The sequence below is a fragment of the Athene noctua genome, chromosome 13 (assembly GCF_965140245.1).
Source record: "Athene noctua chromosome 13, bAthNoc1.hap1.1, whole genome shotgun sequence".
Taxonomy (NCBI): Eukaryota; Metazoa; Chordata; class Aves; order Strigiformes; family Strigidae; genus Athene; species Athene noctua.
This window is the reverse complement of record NC_134049.1, coordinates 1,663,883-1,679,133: the sequence shown is the minus strand read 5'-3', so window position 1 is coordinate 1,679,133 and position 15,251 is coordinate 1,663,883. Positions and strand designations below refer to the sequence as shown.

General features: G+C 41.2%; 2 protein-coding genes across 8 annotated transcripts in view; both read right to left on the bottom strand.

The window, feature by feature from the left end:
- Positions 1-470: 470 nt before the first annotated feature.
- RSL24D1 (ribosomal L24 domain containing 1) lies at positions 471-7,243 on the bottom strand. Its single transcript, XM_074916911.1, has 6 exons — positions 7,122-7,243; positions 4,757-4,870; positions 2,395-2,467; positions 1,623-1,686; positions 1,066-1,151; positions 471-877 (listed from the first exon to the last, which is right to left on the bottom strand). The coding sequence occupies exons 1-6, from the start codon at positions 7,200-7,202 to the stop codon at positions 804-806; spliced, it is 492 nt and encodes a 163-aa protein (XP_074773012.1). The 5' UTR covers positions 7,203-7,243; the 3' UTR covers positions 471-803.
- A 4,918-nt stretch (positions 7,244-12,161) lies between these two features.
- RAB27A (RAB27A, member RAS oncogene family) overlaps positions 12,162-15,251 on the bottom strand; it is a 33,996-nt gene continuing 30,906 nt past the window's right edge. For all 7 annotated transcript variants that reach the window (XM_074916792.1, XM_074916793.1, XM_074916787.1 and 4 more), the window contains one exon: positions 12,162-14,477. In XM_074916792.1, the coding sequence (XP_074772893.1) occupies positions 14,279-14,477 (199 nt within the window). In that variant the 3' untranslated portion in view covers positions 12,162-14,278. The remainder of the gene's footprint in view (positions 14,478-15,251) is intronic.

Below are 15,251 nucleotides of genomic sequence, written 5' to 3'. Positions count from 1 at the left end.
CACCACAATATGCAAATACGTACGCTTTAACACAATCTCCTTTTCTATCAAAATAATCCTGAGCATTTGGTAAAAACAGTCCAAAGCAGGATTTACTGAGCATCTCAGTCAGCCTGATTACATGCCAGATTTGAATTTCAGTAGGTCAGGAGGATGGCAGGTCCAACTTCAGACTGGATGCTATCATCATTACTATTTTCCAAACAGCAGTAGGTCCTACATCACTGTTAGCTCTGCCAGGCTTAGGTGTCAACTGCCCCGTAATCCTGGGGAAGCTGACTAAAGAGGAGATAAAACAAACACTTCAGGCATTCGTAACAAACTGAACCTTTTTCCCAGTGACGAGTGAAAGTAAGTCTGAGCTGCACTGGACTGATGAAAAATAATATATCCTGCCCCACTTTGTAGGCATTAAGATAGATTTATATCTGCTTTTACCACTACAAAATAACAGCCAAAATAAGAAAAGCTCACAGACAAGATCTTTTATTCCTGGCATTATCAGGGGAAAGTTATTCAGAAAGAAAGTATAACTTTGCAAGGAGCACACAGTATCTCAAGCAATATGACTTATTCTCCATTCTGTTGACGTGGTTTTCTCAAATTATATAATTTTAAGTACTGCCCAAATTAGTATCCATCACATTATTTTTTATAAAACCAAAAATCATTCAAACTGCAAAGGGCCACTATTCATTAAAATGTATTTTTCTTCAAGTGTAAACTCTGTTCTGAACGATGTCAGGTGAGGCAGCAGGGAACTGTTAACTGCTGAGGAGATATAAATAGAAAATAAAAGCACTTTAAGAGTCTTCTTCCATAGCCACATCCTCTTGTAGCTTCTGCACCATTCTGTCCTCCAGCTGTTTTGGTGTACCTTCAATGCAAAGAAAAAATTAAAATCAAGATGTCACTCTAAACCCAAATAACTGTTCTTCTTTGAACAGTATGTGTCCATTCTAGGCGAAACAGCCTAAATATATTGCTTAAAGATTTGTTTAGGAGTAAACCCATCAAGCTTACAAGTATTTATCACTAACAAGTTATCGCTAAGCAGGTTCTTACCTGCATGTGGAGCACGAAGAAGGTGGATATTCTGTTTGACTTCTTTGATGTCTTCTGCCTTCTGCAACTCTTTGCTCTTTTTTAATCTGGGGAAAAGGAAAATTAAATTTAATTACCTTCAAAGAGGAGATACCTGTTTAATTTTAATGCATCATACATCTTTAAAGTTATGTAAACTGTAAATAACTATGATGATGAAGAAATAAAGGTAAAAATATTTGAATGCCAATTCAAGCATATACTGGATACAAAACCAAGAAAACAGCCAGCACTATATCAACTCTTACCAGAAATTTGTTTAAACCTGAGACTCCATATTACAAACAAGGAAATATAACTGAGTGTCCAAGAGTTACATTTCATTGGACAGACAATAAGAGCGTAGTAGTTTGGTAGTACAGTAGAGCCCACTCAAACTATTTTACCCCATCGCTTGGATGAGTTTGTATGTACAAATCAAATAACCATTTAAAACTTCTGATCCTCGTCTCTCTAGAAAGACTGACTGTCTAATACAGATTTGCAAGAGCTCCCGTAATACAAATACTTCTCCTCACCTGTTCATAATATATCTAGCTTGGCGTTTTTTCTTTATTTCCTCCACTCTCTTCATTGCATCAACTGAAACAAAGCAGAAATTGTTTTAAAAGTGCTTACATACCTACAGTTGAAAAATAAAATGCCATTTTGAAGAGCAACACTATCAGTATTCCATAATACCTCTGTATCAGAGGCAACTCTTCTACTATAGAGAGGAAACTATTCCTTCTTCAAAGAGCACGGTAGGGGAATATTCTGTGTACCAGCCATGACGAATTGTATTTTCAAGCTTATTTATGCTCCCACTTTTGTGCCTACACAGATTTTCTACAATTAACCATGACTATAAAAGACTCTTACTCTACCTGAAATCAGATGCAAGGTACCACCTTCTCCTTTACGGCATTCATTCGTGACTTAAGTAACTCTATCATTTTATAGCAATCGATTTATTAAACAAACTGAAGTGGAATGAGTGGGAGCAAAGAAACAACTGCATCAGTACAAAAGGCTTACACTGGGAGCCTCTTGAAAAGCTGGAGAACCCCTCATTCAAAATAGAGGAACGAAGTACCTCATCTTCTAACGAGTTTCTCCAAGAAAATACAATCAAGTGAAACTCCACAACTCAAACCTCCCACACACATCAGGATTTGGTCATGATTCCAGCAGTTTCAAACACAATCACTATAAAGCATCAGTACTCTATGTGAACGTGTTTTCAGAAGACCTTGGAGTAACAGTTCACTCCCCATAGTTCATATTTTGTTTTTTCTAAAAATGACTCACCAGTCTTGTTCCACAGCTCTCTCTGGTATTTCACTGGCTCATTTCTACGTTTTTCAAACTCAAACGAATTATCCTATATTAAGAAAAAGTAAATACAGATTATATACAGAAGCCTATTTAGATCAATACATTCTTACTATAGCACTCACTCATAGAACAATATTTTACAGGATTTTTTTGTCCCCTTTCAGAACCTCAGTTCCTACACTTCAACAACCTTTGGAGATTACTAAACTAGAAGGAAATAGAGTGGAGTGTTTGGCCTCAAAGTGTCAGAAGCCATGGTGGTTTGTCTGAAGAGAACTATTTACCAAAACATCTCCCTCAGCTATTTTCTTTTTAGCAAGACAAAAGGAACAGAGAAGACCAATGTGGAGTAGGAAATACGAGCGGACTAGACAGATGGAAGGCAAAATTGAAAACGTGTAGAGTCAAAAGCATTTAATGCAGGCCAAATAAGTTCTACTCAACAGCCTGTAATTTGAAAAGGTTCAAAAAACCTCAACAGTATAAGAATACTGAAACAATATAAAATCATTGCAAATGGCAAAATATTTCAATTGATGGTGTTTGGGGCAGCTGGGCATTTTTTTGTTGTTGGTGTTTTTTTGTTTTTTTTTTTTCCCGAGAGTTTAAGATGGAAAAGTGTTTTTCTGATTTTTTTTTCTTTTGGCTAGGCATACTTGGCTTTATAACAACTTTGTCTGACCAGCTGCTAATCTTCACTTGAGATAAAGTCAGCTCCAATGAGAGAAGCTACACAGAATAGCAAGAAACAGCACACACATACTCACAAGCCATGTGCCATTGGCACACAAATGTTAGTTCTCACCGAGGGATAGCATCAAGCCAAAATATCAAAAATACAAGCTGTAGAGCAGACCATATGCTAACACCTACATGCCATTTTATTTTTTTTTAATTAAAAATTAGCTAAAATGGTTTTTTTTGCCAAGTGTGACACAGCACCACACCAATTCACTGCAGTTTATCCTAAACTGGTTTAGCTCTTATGTATTTATAATATACAGAATTGTTTTGTATCGTGAGAACACACCACAAACAGAGAAGAGAAGTCTCCTAAGAGTACAGATGCTTAAAATGCTGTGGCCTTCCACATTCACAGAGATAAACCACAGTGTCTCATACTGGCCCAAAGGATCTTTTCAATTCCAAACACGAGGGAACAGAACGACCAACTCCTCAGTCATTCTGATTGAGAGAGTAAGACAGTCCTTCAGAAACACCTTGTGAACAACCAACTGGCAAGGTTATGTCCTTTTTTTTTTTTTTAACAAAAAACCCTCAAAACCCAGGAAAACAAGGGAATATACTTAACCTCTATCCAATGTACCTGTTTAAAGCAGCAAGACCTATCACCTTACAAACGACAGTATTTCCCACTGTCACAAGCCTTTTCAGACATGCTCCCCCCAGCTGGTTTATGAAACAAGGGATACCAACCAAACTACAACAAAGCAGCATGGTTATATGTTGGTTTAATTCTTAACATGCAGAGATACATCTCAAAACCAGAGCATATTGTCACCTACTTTGACATGTATAAAGGAATTTCAAATTAAGATCTTTTCAAAAAGGTAATTCAACTTAGCCAGAAACAACTTGAAAGCAAGAAATACAGCTACAGAATATGCTCATTAATCACGGCCTCTCGGAGTCACGTTAAAAAAATCAAATCACATTCTTTTCCTTGGAATATCCACAGAAGGCAGCAAATCACTGTGTCAAAATACTTACTAAACTGTTAGTATTCTGTCAAAAAACAGGTAATGAAGTCACAGTAATTCTTGAATTATTAAAGGATTGTCCCACCAAATATGAGTGTTTAGTATTTTTGCCACTGAAGTAACTTTGTCCTGAAATTGTTTTAAGATCTCATACACTGGTTTTGAAACGTTCCTATCTATGCAAGGACTTTTCCTGCACGTTGTATGCTTCAGAGGGTATCTACACTGAAAGACTTCCTGGGGTACCTGGTAACCCAGACTGTGCAGAAATACAACTACCAAATGGGTATGTACAAAGAGGAGATTTACAGATGGAAAAAAAATGCCTTGGACTTGGGAACCCCCACGTATTACTGACGTAGACACCTGATACACTGGCTTCCACACTGAAGCTGGAAAAGGAAGTTCCAAGTTATAGGCAAGTGAAATGAATCGCTCACTCTCAAGAAAATTCTCACATCTTTTTCCACATCCCTCTTTTCTCCACTTATTCCATCCCTAATGCTCATCTAATTAAATGATAACACATTAAGCTAACCTAAGCCCCTGGAAGAAGCTGGATTTCTGCCATTTTAGTGAGCTAAGGTAAAGTGTGAATCAGTTCAACTTCTTACCACTGTCAATTCTTTGCCAGCTGCTTTCCGGAATGCTTTGGTCCATCTCATCTTTCTGGGATTTCGCTTCTTTTTAAAGTTTCTGTGGCATTTTGATTTGCAGAATCTAAATACCTTAAAGAAGGCAGAAAGGGAGAAACTTTACAGTCAAATCACGTTATTCCCGCCCCACTGTAAGTGTGATATCAAACACTGAAGTTTCTGTAACAACACTGCTCACTGAAAATTACATTCCTCTTTCAAAGATAAATATTTTAAATTCAAATATATCTATTAACGGAAATAATTTCAAGCACTATTGTTATTTTTCCATTATCAAGTCATTTTCACAGCTCAGGGACATGCACAAATACTTACAATTAAGCTGATTATAAATAAAATATACCAGAGGTGTGAGAATTATCATCTGCAAAAATAACCGTAAAACCAAACCTGTACTATGAATAAACAATTTTCAACACTTATCAGCACTTCTTAGATACAGTGTCAGCCTAACAACAACAAAGAATCCTCCTCACACCTCATATACAGTTTTTTAATGCAATACACACACACACACAAAAGTCTATCTTGGGGAATGTAGCTTTAAGCCCTAAAGATTACCCTGCAGCAGGAGGCCTAAGCACATCAGTAACGTCCTGGGCTGAATTTACTGAAAGCTGTTAAAGCATATGGCAAACATTCTAACTTACTTTTTTTAGCCTCATTTTTCTACATGTTCTACAGAATGCTAAACTCACTTGAGGCACCTGCCACTGCTGGCCACGGAGGCACCTTATGTTCACGCAGGTGATGTTGTCAGGCCCATTAAAGATCCATAAAAGAAACTTCAGCATCCATACCCGAAATTTCCTTTTTATTAGGATTGAAATTATGTAACAGTCAAGCTAAAGACCCTCTATCCCAAATTGTCCCAAATGCCACAGACGTTTTCCAGTCAAAAAGTGTACGCAGCAAGATGGCAGTCAGTTAAAGGGGTGGTGGTGGGGGGGGTGACAGATAACTGTATCACTATTTGAAGTTTTTAATTTTCCCTAATTTTGTGCATCAGTTTGAACTACCCTGGGCTGCCCAGTACCCAACGCAGAGCTGAAACTTTACTTAGGAATACTCAAAATTAGATTTGTTATTCATTTTGAAAATCCTATTTTTCTTCAACAGTACTCTCCTTCCCATCGAACAGTCACTTGTAAAGAAAACTAACAGAAATCTCTAGTAAAGGTAATAATCTTCAAATATTTTTTTTACATTCCTCTACCACATTTTTTCACTTGAATTAAGACAAATCTGCCATTCTCTTTTGCTTTTTCATAGATGATCTGTTCAAAACTAACCTGCCACTGTGCTTTTTTTAAAAAACACATACACCTTGTGGCCATTTTTGAATCAATGGAACTGTGTCAATCTACATCTAAATTCCCAAAAGCTGTGACTCAGATGAGCAATACAGTCGAGCCAGTATTTGTTTAGATACCCGAGCACGGGAAGGAAGCTATCTGTGTAAGCTTCGTTTCACAGTGAGGTCTCCAATGCCCGACAGGAGAGAGAAGGAACACAGCAGAGGTTGGGAAACTATAAACGTTTTACATACAAAACTGTCACCATAATGCAAAGCCCAAAGTGCTACGAACATCCTGTTGTGACAGCCTCAACTGGGTAAGTCTCATCAGATACCTGAGTTACGTTTTTTAGCAGAGTACCAAGAGGGGCATAAACCATTAGCTTTAGCATACAGTGCCTGTATCTTGGATTGTTCAAAGTTTCAGAATCACCTGCTATTAACCTGAAGCCTCCACTTCACCAAAAGCAGAAAATTAACGGATGAGGGCTGTGTACTGCTCTGTAAAGCACACAATTTTCTAGTGAAAACTGAAAACAAGTAATTCAGCCCACACTCTTCCCGACAGCCACGACAGCGACCAAATCACAGTGTCACTCCACGTAACGGCCGCCCCGCAACAAACGGATCTGCGCGGTGGCTGACAGTGCCCCAAGGCCCCCACGGCCGCCGGCGCGGAGGGTGCGCCGGCTCCCAGCCGCCGCGGGCTGAGACGGGACGACACGGGAACTGCTGCCCGCCGCCGCGGCCCGAGCGAAGCTCCGCAGGCGCGTAAAGAGCCGCAGCCCAGCCCGGGACGGGGACAGCCACCCCGGGGAAGCCCCACGGGCCTCAGCAACGTCCGTAACCGAACGGCGGGAGAAGCGGACACCGAGCGTGCATGTGGAGGGGAGAGCCTTGGGGCCCCCACGTGCACAAGGGGAACCACACACACCCCCGCCGGGCCAGGCCCGGCCGGGCAGGCTACGAGGGGCAGCAGGCCCCGGGCAGCGCCGCGGCCGGCGCCCTCCGCTCGGCGGGCCGTACCTTGCAGTCGTTGCGCACGAACATGACGCCGTGGCCCGGGTAGATGGGCCCCGAGCAGAAGTAGCACTTCTCGATGCGCATGGCCGCGGCCCGCCGCGCCGCGGGCCCCGCCGGAAGGACGCGCTCAGCTGACCGGAAGTGCCGGGGCGCCCCCTGCCGGCCGCGGCGCCGCAAAGCGCGGCGGGAGCAGGCGCATGCGCAGACGCGCCCCGCCCAGGCCTCGCGCTTCCCCCGCAGCGTTTTACGGCCGTCGTGAAAGGCGGCCGCTGGGCGCCGGGGCCCGGATAGCCCCGACCTGGCGACGGGCCAGTGCTGGCGCGGGGTCCGCGGCCCGGGCGGCCCGGCGGGAGGTGGCAGGGCGACAGCCAGCCGTGACAGCCCTGAGCCGCTTCCTCGGCCGGCGCGGGCACAGCGCCCCGCGGAGCGTTGCACGTCGCATCGCTACTGAGGCAGCAGCATACTGGGTATTAGAAACCCCACTTTTTCTAATAAATAGTTCTAATAAAACTAGAAAAGCCGCTGGGTGTCTGGTGATGCCACAAGAGAGCCCGCGGCCGGCCCAGCCCCAGGGCCCCAAACTGCTCATGTTGCACCAGGAGGTACAACACAGTGTGGGTGTGTCCTCACAGGTTACTCACTGGAAAACGGCACTTGCAGTTGTCTTGCGGGCCGTGGGAGCCTCTCCTCGCGCCACAGGGAGCAGCCTTGCAACACCAGAGCAGTACTGCTCCTCTGTCCCACGCTCTCGGCACCTGGGCGACCCACCCTGTGAGGCAGCCAGAATCCAAAATCAAGTGATAACCCCCAGGAGTCCTGTAAGGCGGATCCCGTAAAGCCTCCCCGGAAAACAAAGGGCTGGTTTTGCTGAGCGTGGCTGGAGACCAGATTGAGGCGGCTTCTGCCAGACTGAGAGGGAAAGAGGAAAGACAGCTCCTGTTCAACATAAACCCCTTTACAGCACAACAGGACTGACCCTTCACCTCCCCAAAACAAGGACATTCCAGGCCACGTTTTCTCCCGAAGACTCTGGAAAAATGTGTCCTTTTCAATTCGGGGATTATGGTTTGCTTTTAGCTCTGAGTAGTAGAGCAGCCTACGCTTTTCAAACTGGTCTTCATTTCTTTTGGCAGGCTTTAACTGTCATGAAATACAAGGAGGACCATGGGATGACCTCCATGCCTTAGCAAGATCTCTTAAAATAAGTTGTATATAAAATGTGGAAGAGATTATTGCTCCAAAAATGAGAAACTGGGCCAGAAGCCATCACGTGAACAATGCTGAGACTGTAGTGTGTGTGGAAATTCTCACTGCTGTGCTTTCTTTGAGCTGTAAGAAAAGTCCATTTATTGGCTGATAGGAGCCACAATTTCTAAATCAATACACAAACAGATTACTAGGGGGGAAAGGGTGAGAAGAGTATCTACAAAAGCACTAATACACCAAAAACCACAAAGACACTACACTCACCAGGTACACCCCTCAGGCACATGCACCTAACTGCAGCACGCTGTATCAAGAGCAAGGTCCCTCCTTTGATTTAACCAGAAAGAATCCTGGTGAAAGCTGAGAGATAAGTCCTGCTCATTAAAGTATTAAAAAAAAAAAAAAAAAAACAATTAGACAATACTGTCTTCAAAAGTAAGCTGTCTCTTCACTTTCCCAAACAACTCTCTACTTCCCTGAAACATACATATTTTAGTATGGAAATTAAATACAAATTAAAAGATTTTGTGATCTGCCTTCGCATTACAAATGCAAAATTTTGTTCTAACTGTGAAAAATGAAGCTGAAATGGCTCAGTATTAACATAAGGATAGAGAGACTAACCCAAGGAAAGGAAAGGGAGTCAGACACAGATGTTTAAATCTACAGATGATTTTCTCTAGAATTCAGGGAAATCACTTTCTGCTCAGTTTCCAGATTTGGAAGATACAAGTCTTCTACAGGCGTTATTTTTTAAAGCAAAATTTGAAGTACAGTCTAAAGCTCTGCACACATGACTCTGAGAAACCTATTACTCCTCCTTCTCTCTCCTACAGAGTTACGTGTTTGTTGTGAAAGGACCTAAATGCTAGGCCCTCTACCTTCCTAAATTATTTGGAATTGAAGAGGGTCTTCCCTCTGTTCTTCAATCTTAGGCTGCTGTCTCAGCTCAAGAGTCTGAATTTTTCCTCACCCTGTGAGGCTTTACCATCACAATTCCTACTTCTCCATTTAAAATAAATTATCTGGGTATTTGATGAAAAATCCATGTGTTGAATTGCATGTGCCTTTAGGGCAGCCTTTGCTTTCTGGTTTCTAGAACAACAAAAGCAGGCTGCATTAAGAAAGAAAGACAGAAGGAAAAAGAAAAAAAAAAGCTTTATCACAAATAGACTCACTAACCTTATCAGCACAGAACTTGTCTCCAATCTTTTTGAACACCAGACCTCAGCCACATCCTACTGCAGAAGACAGAACTAGAGCACATGAGTGGGGAGCAGCGCTCAGCCCCAGCCGAGGGAACAGCCCCAGGCTGACTCAGGCATGTGCCTGTGGCAGAGGGTGGGACGCAGCTGGTGAAGGGAACAGCACAGACACCTACACAAAACCATTTTATGAGGGAAGCTACGAAGACACTGAGTTTTCAGCTAGAGGCAAAACCAAATAGCAAACAGGTCTGCTTAGGTCTGGGGCTGCTGTGCTTTGGCACAGGCAACTGCAATCCTTTTTTGGTTTGATTGCTTTGAGTTTCCTGCCCATGTGACTTTTTTCCCCATGGGCTGTATTTATTTCACTGAAGACAGCTTTTTCCTGGCAGAGTACTGTACTGTGAAGTCTTTGGTGGCTTCTACAATCTGAACACTGTGGATTACAGACTGTCACCAACGCCTCCAGCAGACAGATGGGATGTGAGAGCACAGTGATACTACAAGCATTTACAATTGGATGGGTTTTTTCCCCCTCCCTCCTTTTTTCATATCAAGGCACTAATCTCTTCAAGTATAAACCGTTATGTTGTGGACTTGGAAGTGCTTATTCATGACCTAAAAGGCAATATAGACTGAAGGTTGCTGGAGCCAGAACCCAGATTAATGATCAAAAAAGAGTATGTACTTCTACTCCATTAACAGTTATTCACAGACAGAATTAGGTATCCTCCTGGAAAACTGCCTCACTGAAAGAGGTTTTGCAGCAAACTGACTGGCTTGTTTATTTGATTTTTTGACAGAAATCACCACAGCAAGAATTGTTTCACCAAACATCTCAACTCAGTATCTGAAACTCAGCAAAGCTCTGGTCTGCAAATATTTACATACTGTCCAAGTTCTCTAACGGAAGTAAAAGAACTTTCATATCCAGCCATATAAATGAACTGTCAGGCACGCGCACTTGTAGGATCAGGTTCCCAGAGCATATAATCATTTTGGTTGGAAGACACTTCCAGAGGTTATCTAGACTGAAGTCCTGCTCAAAGCAGGACAAATTAACACCAGGTGGCTCAGGGCCACATCCAGTTGAGTTTTTAGTGTCTTCAAGGATGGAGATTCCATAACCTTCCTCAGCTCCTGACTACCTGTACAGTGACAATTTTTTTTCCTAATATATAATCACAATTTTCTATACACAAACTTTTCTCTGTTGTCTCTTTGCTATCCCTGTGCCCTCTGAGCTGGGTCTGGCTCCATCTTCTGCATACCCTCCCATTAGACGGTTCAAGACAGCAGAAAAGTCTCCCTTAGCTTTCTCTTCTTAAAGCTAAGCAAGCCCAGTTCTCTCTCCCCCTACCCCTTGTGCTCCAGCCCTCTCATCTTAGTGACATCTGCTGGACTCACGCCACTATGTCAATGTCTGTCTTCTACTGGGGCGTTCAAAACAGGACACAGGTCTTAGAACTACTGAATGTAAGGGAAGACTTACTTCCTCAAACCTGCCGGCTTCATTTTACGAATACAGGCCAAGATGCAGTTGGCTGCCTTTGCCACAAGGGCACACTTCTGGTTCCTGGTCAACCTGCGTTTGAAGAGGATGCCCATGCCCTTTTCTGCAAAATGTTTTCTGAGGCAGTACTACTGCACAGGGTTATTCCAACCTAGATGGAATACTCAGTCACACCTGCCCTTGTTAATGAGGTTTAGTTCCGTTCATTTCTCTTGCCTGTCAAGGAACCTCTGAAGAGCAGCTGTGTCCTCCAGCATATCATAACCTACCTGCTAACTACACTGCTCCTGGTGGAATCAGCTATTCTGAAAAATTAGGCTCCTTACCTTTGTAGAGCAATAGATTTTACAAAATGTACTGCTTGATTCCTTTTGTTCTGAACAAGCTACACGTGCACGTTAGCGGCTTTGCAAATATCTTATGAATACAGAAGTGCTGCCTCTATTTTCTTCTACGGTTTGAGCTCCTTCTGGCATCACCCAGGATGCATCAGCCCTCCAGCTGAGGTGCAAGAGGGGAAAATCAAGAAGTACCTAGGCCACAGAAGAGAACTTAAGATGCATTCGAACTAAAAAAAAAAAAAAAAAAAAAAATAAAAATCACAACACATAGGGACAGTGCAGAAGGACACAGACTGACACTGAATCAGGACAACAGGAAATGTTACAATTCAGTTCAACAAATGCTGACGAGGTTCAGATCAGGAATGTTTAACTATTTTATACTAAAAAGAAATCCAGAGATAAGTCATCATAATGGAAATCCTTTCTACAACTTTGTTCCATCACAGATCAACATTTTAATCTGACACTGTATGGGAACAACTTTTCTTGAAATAACAGTTTCTTATCACATAAGAATTCTTTGGTTGTGTTTTTGTTTGTTTGTTTTTTTTTTTTTAAAAAAACCCCAGTGCTAGACTAGTGAGAATAGTGTAATTCACTGTCAAGAAACATTTATCATGATTGGTCATGAGAGTTAAAAAGGGAACAAAAGTTGTCACAGAATAATTCAAACAGATAAATCTTATGGCACATTTCAAAGGCTGACATCAAAGCAATTTTAAGTAGACACTCTTTATACAGGAAACAGTTACGTATAATATGCATGACAAATATATGACAGTTTCAGTATTTAATATTTAATATCCAAATATCCAATTTAAACATAAGTATTCAAAAGAAAATATTTTTACACCATTTCAGTAGTCACTTAGCTCAGTAGTTGATTGCAATAATCCTTAATATTTTCAGGAACTAGATGGAGCTGTAAGCACAAAAACTCCCATTAAAGTTAATGCATGACACAGTCCCACTGCAACCCTCTGAAAAGCAGAGTTACATTAAAAGAAATTCGGGCACTGAAGTACATTGAAAAGTATTGTGTCCTACAGTAGAGTTTGATACTCTACTGGTCAGCAACATGATGGTAACTTCAGAAGGCACTCTGAGTGAAACTACAGTAACTCGGGTCCACAAGCATTTTACAGTCTTGGTGTTGTATAGCAGAAAAACACTCCTGTATTTATTCAATATAAATTGCTTTCATCTCTGTGCTAGCCCTAGAGCAGCCAAATTATATTGCACTTTTAAAACATTCTGTGTAGGCTGTGATAAAAATCTAATATTTACATGTTGTGTTTGTTAAAGAACAATGCATTACTTTGTAAAATATTTTAAGAACCAAGTTTTAACACTTGTATTATTAATATAATCAGAAGCTACTTTTTTTTTTATTAGCTCCTATTCTAGAAACATTTTTGGTCCTTCAAAAAATTTGTTATGCTGCAGTTCATGTTCACAACTGGTATCAATGCTTGCTTGAAATTGCAGTAGTTAGAATGTTTAATTAAATAAATACATAATTTCTAAAGGAGTAATAGCTTTGGAGTTTTGTAAACAAACTGCTGTGGAAAGTCTGTAACAAGACTCTATTTGGCATCTTATGACTTTTAATTGGCAATACTTTACAGTTATATAACCTCTGCCAGGGTAGGAAACACTTTAGCAGGCACATCTTATAAATCAGTCTGGAAAATGACCCCAAAAATACTGATTGTTCCTTAGGTTGTATGAATAAATACAAATGATCAAAAAGTAACACGATCCACTGAAATGAAAATTGACATTTATGTGATGGGGGCAAGGGGAAGCAGAAGCAACTCTACTCTTGTTTAAAGACAACCTAAAAGATATTAACAAGACATAAATGAATATATGATAACCAAGACGTACGGGACACTAAGGCTGGCAGAATAAAGTGAGCATTATAGATTTATAGAACTGGTATCTTAGCTGCATCTCACCAGAAGACAATCATAACTCATTTTTCAATCCAAATTTGAAGAAACATTCCAAATATGTGTTTGGTAAAACAAATTCAGTGCAAAGCACTAGCTCTGATGAAATTTTGCTGACAACTAGGTTGCTCTCCATTCCTGTTAAAACATGAGTGGTGAAAAGAAACGTAACAGAGGTACAGTTATGCCATTCACATCTAACTATATGTACACGCGTGTTCCAGAAATTCAAATGATGCCAGGTCTCATAGGCTGCGCTGAATATATTTTATATAGTACAGTTGTAGTTTACATGTTCAATTTCATGACATACCCAAAGTGCTCTACATATGCACTCCTGTGCTTCTCTAGTTTTTTGTTCTATACAGAATAGCTTGCTTTTGGTTTTCATCACTAAAAACTGATGGTTTGAGAGAGCAAGGAAAAGCCACTTGCAGGTTTTTGTGGAAAACATGGGATTTGCTCTTTAAGACTGTTATTGATTGATGAAAAGATTAAGTAATTCTGTTCAAAACCAAGAACCATGTTGCTAAGCTTGCTGTTAGTAGAGACCAAGAGCTATCACAGTACCTAATCTACATGCCTAGTCTGTGTAGATAACAGTCTTCAGAGAGCGGTTGAAAATCCGTCAATTCAGAAGGCCCATACAGAGGGATGTTTCTAAATTCGGTAAAGAAAATTCCTCTCCTTCCCTCCCGTCCAAAGCAGAGACTGAAAGGAATATCCAGTGCTATACCAAATTAAACCTCTGTCCTATCACTAAAACTGCATGCCTTGCAAGCAAAGGTCAATGTTGTTTGAGAGGAAAAAACCAAAAAATTAGTATCAAGAATTAACACAGCTCATTAAATAACAACACAGTGTGATTTGTCCATAAGTTAAACAGTTAAGCTGCAACTGTACTATATCATATACATGAAAGTTGGCTGTAACTGAGTTAACAGCCACATTTGCCTTTTTCTTGCTCCTCGTTCAGCTGTTCTGTAGAGCTGTGCCCATTGGAGCGCACCACCCCTTCTGGGATCCAGGATTTATCCACACACCGTTCCATGCGCTTCATAATGAGGTCAAGCAGAGTTTCAATGGCTTTGCTGACATTATTCCCATTAGCTGCGCTGGTTTCAAAATAGGGTATTCTGCAGAAGACAAAAAACCACAAGCTTACATCACAGAGTTTATATTCACAGGAGAAAAACCAATACACGGTTATTGTCATGTTCTTAAAAAAAAAAAAAAAAAAAATCACACAAATGCTGTTACTGCTACTCCACAGCAGAAAGACACTAAGTAGTCAGTGGTCTGGAATGCAAAAGAAATTGATGAAATGGCTGACTCTGTAAGTAGGGCAGAAGCATAAGCTTTAATTTCCATCATGGAGTCCACAATTTACAGAGGCACTGGTCAGTAGGAGTTCCCAAAGCTATGCTCCAGAGATCCAGTTCTTTCAGCTCTGTTCCCTACGAGAGATGCAATTACTTTATACGGCCTTGTGTGCATAAGTCTTCTCCTTTACTTCTACCTACATCATCAAGGGAGTTGTTACAAGAGAGAGAATACGTTGGATGTTCCCCTGCAGGCAAGGCAGTAAAGACTCCTAATGTGGTGCCTTTATCACTACAAAAGTGTTTCTTCTGCTGACACCTCAACTATAAACTCTTACATGAAAAAAAAAAATTAGAAAACCCATAATCTCAACACTCAGACTACCTGTGTCTTTATTAACAATAGTTTCTGGGCACCCTGGCATTGAAAATACATTGCTAGTTTTCATTATTGTTGTGGATCAGGACGTTTCAGTGGTGGGTCTGAAGGCTTCGACCTTCTGTGCTCGGTGCTCTCCACGGGTGGTGCTACATGAGTGCTACTCCCCAAGGGACTGATACAGTCACTTCAGCATTTGAAGATTTCTT

What these genes read in the sequence shown, in the direction of transcription:
- RSL24D1 (XM_074916911.1), bottom strand. Translation starts at nt 7,202, where the DNA reads ATGCGCATCGAGAAGTGCTACTTCTGCTCGGGGCCCATCTACCCGGGC. An exon ending in TCGTGCGCAACGACTGCAAG is followed by an intron (nt 4,871 to 7,121) that starts GTACGGCCCGCC and finishes GCCTTCTTTAAG; the next exon opens with GTATTTAGATTCTGCAAATC. An exon ending in TCTTCGTGCTCCACATGCAG is followed by an intron (nt 878 to 1,065) that starts GTAAGAACCTGC and finishes TTTGCATTGAAG; the next exon opens with GTACACCAAAACAGCTGGAG.